Source organism: Camelina sativa, chromosome 3, assembly GCF_000633955.1.
Source record: "Camelina sativa cultivar DH55 chromosome 3, Cs, whole genome shotgun sequence".
NCBI classification, from domain to species: domain Eukaryota; kingdom Viridiplantae; phylum Streptophyta; class Magnoliopsida; order Brassicales; family Brassicaceae; genus Camelina; species Camelina sativa.
In genome coordinates, this window is record NC_025687.1 from 4,807,230 (window position 1) to 4,813,693 (window position 6,464).

At 35.0% G+C, this 6,464-nt stretch overlaps 1 protein-coding gene across 1 annotated transcript; it reads right to left on the reverse strand.

Annotated features, from left to right (window-relative positions):
• On the reverse strand, positions 8-4,189 carry LOC104778669 (phosphatidylinositol 4-phosphate 5-kinase 7-like; the record flags this gene model as incomplete). The annotated part of the gene is made up of 9 exons (XM_019239636.1): positions 4,028-4,189; positions 3,339-3,451; positions 2,154-3,227; positions 1,678-1,845; positions 1,344-1,509; positions 1,049-1,159; positions 773-960; positions 367-521; positions 8-195 (listed from the first exon to the last, which is right to left on the reverse strand). Coding segments are annotated over exons 2-9 (2,061 nt in total), but the record flags the coding sequence as incomplete, so codon positions are not given.

The window sequence follows — 6,464 nt, forward strand, 5'->3', positions numbered from 1 at the left end:
TGAAGAAAGCAAAAGAGGAAATGAGTAACCTTGCAGTTCCGGGAAGAATAAGATCAACTTCCTGCTCGCCAACGGAAAATGCTCTGAGTGTGCTTCCTCTGATGTGAGGACCCGGGGCAGTATTCACGGAATTGGGTTCATGAGTAACCAAAAGCAATCCTTTTGGAGGAATGGAGAGTTCTTGAGTCAAACCAACTGAAAGAAGAAAAAAAGAAGTCAAAACGGTATCTTAAAAGACATTAAGTGGCTTAAAAGCTTGTCGTTAGGATACTGACAGAATTCAAACTCACGGCCAAATTACCTAAGCCATCAAAAAAACTTTTATATGATGTGCAAAAGGTATCCTCTTGAAACACTGGCACCTACCATCTACAGAAGAAACGCTCTCTTGATCTGACATTTCATTTGGAGGCTCAAGGATATCATTCAGTTGGCCAGGAGCTCTAAAGTGTAATCCCAGTAAAAGACTGTAGTCAATGATGTTCAGAGATTCCAAGAACGAGCAGTCTAAGTAAATTTGCCTGCCATGTGGGGAAAAGAAGGAGGTTCCACAAGCAATTAGAAACTAACAAATGCAAAACACAGCTGTTTAGAATTTGGTGTTCCAAGAAGCTGTCAGCGATTTCAGAAAGCTGATTTATGTAGAAAATAGCCGTGTCACATAAAGCTAATGGTTTCCCTTTGCAAGAAATCTTCGACAATGTATCATTCACCTGAGTATAGCACATCCTTCACAACGGAAATGATATAAAGAAAAAGTTATTGCACTCACTTGAAGAGGGCTTCGCGTAACAGCTTGTCCATATGAAATTCATAAGCCAAATCAAGATCTTTCAGTGTCGTCTTTTCGTGAATTTTAGTCTTCTCAGTAAATCTCCCTTGAGATGAACCCTTAAGATCATAACGACGATGAATTTTCAATTCTGTGCAGAACATATTCCCCATGACCACAAAACGTACCTATCAAAAGACCACAAATCTCATGCTAAAAAGCAAAATGGAAACACAATGAAATTTAAGCTATAACTGAGACCAGAGAAGTTCTTACCTTTTTCCCCCACTTGAGTGTTATTCTGTGAACACCAAAGAATTTGGTTATAAGTGTGTTTTCATGGTCCCCTACATGTTCATAGTACTTAGGCAACATTCTAAGTAGAACCTAGCAAGCAAAAATAGCTGGATGATTTTAGTCCTCGAACGTTACCACGACGAACTATATAGTTTAGGAATATACTAAGACATTTTTATGTGACATACTAAGAAGGGCGTACAATCACCTCAAACCACTATTATCGGTGAAGACAAGAAATAGTAAAATCAACGCTTTGTCAGTAAGTTCAAACCTGCAACTCAGATTTTTTTAATGTCTTGATCACAAATCTGTCGTCATGAGAAAGGTAGAAAATACTGCCACTTTTCCCGGGAGAAGAAATTTCTGTCAGGCCATCATCACCACATATAGACATCATATACTCTGCAGCATCTAATTTGAACATCTCCCTCAAATTCCTGAAACACTCCACCGAAATAGGCACACAGTCTATTAATTTAAAGAACAGATAACTACTTGTGTCATAACTTTAGACCAATCTCCAAAAATAATATACACATTGATAGATTATTTACTCTAATTCTACATAAACTTCTTTGGTATTTGCCTTAAGAAAACTGTTTTACCTGAAAACCATAGGACAATAGTCTTTCCAAGAGAAGTCGATAGATTTGTGTGGAGGTGTAAAGTTGGAGCCGTCTCTAGGGAAGAACATTTTTGTTCTGGCGTTCTTACCAAAGTCCGAAGCACGCACTTCTCGCCTAGGAACTGGTGTAATTTTTCCAACAGTATACCTGTGAACCTCAAAAGATTATTGTGTTAGAGGAAGAACTAACTATATCCAATTTTTGTAAAGTATGCAGTATCTCTATAATGCTATCATATGCAAACAGGTTGCGTCTTTTCCTGTATGTGAAAGTGAGTCTAATATCAAGTCATATAGCAGAAATGAATACATATAATGTGTCATTTGTAAGACCGCGAAATGATTGTAGTTCCAACAATCGTAGGCTATAGCAGAGTTCTCCAGCTTGCTATGTTTAACAAAGAAGAATATTTTAACATATGTTGGTCATAAGCTTAGAGTGTTGATTTAGTTTACCTGATGCCAAGTTGGAGATTTAGCATTAGATAATAGTTGTGTTCCCCCCTTAGAAAGGTCAGTAAAGACCTGGCCCTGACTTCTTTAGGACGAAGTGGAGGTTTAATTTTGTGTGACCTGTCAACAGAACTCATAATAGTTTCTCTAATCAAAACTCCTTGCATGTATTCCCTTTCGTAAACAATACGGTTTTTATCTTGTCCCTCGCTTTGGCCAGAGCCAGAAAACCGTGCAGACTTAGATAACGGCACATGACATGTTGTAAAGTCTCTTGGAGGATCACAGGACCTCCAAATATCGTCCGTGTACCTATCTGATATTCTACCTGAATGTTTCGCCATTTCACCAGCTGAAGTTTCCACAGAAAGACTTCTTGTCACAGTGTTTGAACTCCTTAGCTCCTCAACATTTACTGATGCACTACGAGAAAGTACAAACTTTCCAGTGTCATCATATTCAAGAGAGCGACACCACTTCTTCAGAGATGGTTGTTTACTTCCAGCAGGATAAAAGACCCCCTTGCCGTCTTTAAGACCTCGGGACCAAGTGCCATAATATAAACATCCATCCGCAAACTTATAAACGCCAGAGCCATGTCTAAAGCCATTTAACCAGAAACCGTCGTAAAGATCACCGTTTGCCCATCTCATAACTCCTCTCTCACACATCTTACCCTTTTTCCAACTCCCAATGTACCTATTTCCATTGGTCCAAGAATAACTACCACGACCATCTTGTAATCCTTCTTTCCAAGAACCGTCATATAGGTCAGAGTTGCAATACTCTTTCCTCCCAAGGCCATGCCTTACATTCATTCTCCAGGTTCCACTATAGACAGAGTCATCAGGTGAGGTCATGGTGCCATAACCATGAAGGTAACCACCAGAGAAATCTCCCTCGTATTTAGCTCCAGATGACCAAAAAAGCTTCCCTTTACCAGAGATTTTGCCTTGATCCCAATCTCCCTCATAGATAGTTCCATCTGACCAAACATACTTTCCCTTCCCATTAGGAAGTATTCCTTTGACTTCACCAGAATAGAAATCACCATTTGGGAATTCCCTATCTCCAGACCTAAAGGATAGGCAAAGTCTCTGATACTTAAAACAAGCCAAAAAATAACTTAAGAAAATACAAAATAACCGGAAGATTCATTAACAGTCAAAAAAAAAAAAAAAAGCACACCTGATATCCATCTGGGCTAATTAAGCTTGTGGTGATCCTAGAACATAGTTCATGCGTTACATATGACGTGTAAGCGGTCTCCTTGAGCAAATGACAGACTTCTCTGCATAAAGCTGAGAAAAATCAAGATCAAAAATTGCAAGCAGACAACACATGTTTCAACTCAAGTGATCATCTCATCACCAATGGATATGCCCTTTCTAATTAGCACTTTACAAATCCAAATTCAAAAAAATTTCCAGACAATGAATGATGCAGAAAATGACATTTTCATCACTCAAATCCCTCTGAAAACACCAATTTGACTGGAGAATAAACTTCAAAGTCAGCTAAAATTAGGTTCAAGTAATAGAAATTTGTGTAAATCTAAAACTAGTTTCCCCNCCCAGCCCAGCCCAGCCCAGCCCAGATAATGACTGCTCATCGATATACTCAAACCTCTGGAAGAAGTTTCAGAGCAAAAACCAGTACTCGGCGGTACAAAAGCATTCCTAAGCGAAAACTAATCATACAAAAACTTAATAAGCTAATTGAGTAAACGAAAACAAAGAAGTAACAAGAATCTCAGAACATGACTCTTCCAAGTAACAAATTTCATAGATTTCGCTGAATTAAACAAAAAACAAAAAAAAAAAAAAACAAAAAAAATTGGACCCGGATTCTCGCAGGAGGATACAAACTAAACTTACCCAGATGTTGAGCTTGTATGTGAAATCGAAGAAGAGAGAAGAAGAATACTCTTAAAAGATTGAACCAAAGCTTTGTTCGGTCGAGAGAATTTATTCTTTGAATTGTAAAATACAAAAATATATTATTAGTGTTAGCCTCCCCCATGCACCCGAGGTTCCATTCAAACGCCTTTCTTTTTCTAGCGAATTTTATTTTAGACCTTTTTTTTTTAATAATATTATTTTATTACATATTGATTGGTTGATAATAATTATGGACTTGACGGCAAAAAAAAAAAAAAAAAAAGACAAATATGGATACATAATTTGTTGACAAGAAAAAAAAAATATGAATACATAATGTTATTTTAGAGTCATGTGAAATATAATTTGGAGGACTAGTACACTAATTAAAAGAGCATATGAAAACTTGGCTAAATGCTTTTTTTTTCCCGAATCTAATTCTTATACTTAATTTGTACGCCAACAATCACATCCTACTCCGATCCGTTGTCTAATCTCTCCAACTAATCTTTTTTTATGATCTTGCATATTTTTATTTTATGATTATATATATATATGCCTGCTGCTTTTGTAGAGAGATCCATAAATTTGTTTCATGAAGTTATTATACTCACTATCCAACTTCTATTTTTTTCTTCATGTAAATATAAAAATATCGCAAAATTAAATTGTTAACTTTACCAGCCAAATTTATGTTATCTGATTACAGTCAACCCAATAATCATTAGTTTTTAAACCAAAACAAACAAGAATGAGTCTGGATCATCTATAATTATCGTATAAAATTGTCAGACTATCATATCATCCAGGAGTGTGACAAAATCCATAATCCAGCCTTATTTTAATGCAACCTTCATTTGATTATTAATCCCATATAACACACGTCTAGCTCATGTTTCCTTTCGTAAAGACATGTGTAGCTTAGCTCATCTTCTTCTCCGATCCATAGCTAATGTTTTTGAAAATATAGTATATGTATAATTAGATATTTTGTATACATTTCACAATTTATTATTATCTTCGTATGGATTTTTTCCCATATGTTTACAGTTGACATAAATTATATAAGACAAAACAGAAATAAATCATCTGATCTTAAGCAAAATCGAGATTTAAACTTTTGAAATAAAAGCTTTTGTGTGCGTTTGTGTAGTTATTGAACAATGTAAAGTGTATCAGTTCAACCATTTTTCCGTAAAAATTCAACAAACTATTCTCAAATGTTAGAAAAGTTGCAGAATTAGGTCAACCAATATCGATCAGTTTTACAATATGTACGAATTCTTACGTTGAAATTAATTATTATATTATCATGACTATCGCACCTGAAGATTTACTAAACTAAAAAAATTTATTGGGAACAAAAGACTTAAGCATTTCTGAAGTTTACTTACTCCAAACTCTCGAAAAAAACGTGTATAGTAACAATAACTTATCAAGATCTTGAGAAAAAAATCCATTTCTGTTGAATATATATCAGATCGGACCAACCTCCCTCTAAACTATCTTGTTGGTCAGATGAAATAGCCTGTCATAGGTTTTGGAAACCCAATTAAATCGCATTTAAGGCTAAAAATGATATAAAATCAGAAAAAGACAGAGCACCGTCCAGGATTCAGATATCACTGAATATATAAAAAAAGCCCGACCACTTAATTAATGTTCTAGCTGAAGATTTTTTAAATAACTAGAATTTACATGCGGACGATGTTGACGTTGGTAAATACTACCACTACAATAAGAGATATGGACGATGTTGTTAAAGATTGAATATATCGCAACTCATGAGTGATTGCGACTTCGTGAACCATGACAACACAACAAAAGAAGACAAAAATATGATAGGGCCCTTTGCCCTTATACAATATTGCTTGTTAGTTTTTGTTGCTTAATTATGCTTTTTTTATTTAATGTTTATAGATTTAAAATTATGAAGTTCAAGTATTTGTTTTTTTTTTTCCTTTAATTTCTTTCTTCTGTGCGTTAGTTCCGTCTGATAATGATGCAAGATGCAACAGTCGAATTCCCTTTTGCTTTGTATGTGTATTCTACAATATAATACAAAAAAAAAGTAAAACCATCTATAGTTATATACTGTTCCAATGACTACATTATATCAAGAGATTATCATCGTACTACAACTATTCCAATGACGGTGATGTCAACTGAAAAAAAAAGAAAAGAAAAAGCAATATAATTGTTCCATTAACCGACGGTGTAAGTTATTATAAAGGTGGTAAATTACTCGCATATGTGATCTGCAATACCTCATATATACAGTCTTAGGCTCAGCGCGCAGTATGAAATAGTATAATAATTTTACATGTCATATATATAAGACTTCTTAGTTAATTTTTATATACCAACTTTGTAGGTTAAGAAGTCAATATTCGATTGAAGCGAAGAAAATGGTGAAGTGGTTTTACATGTAAAA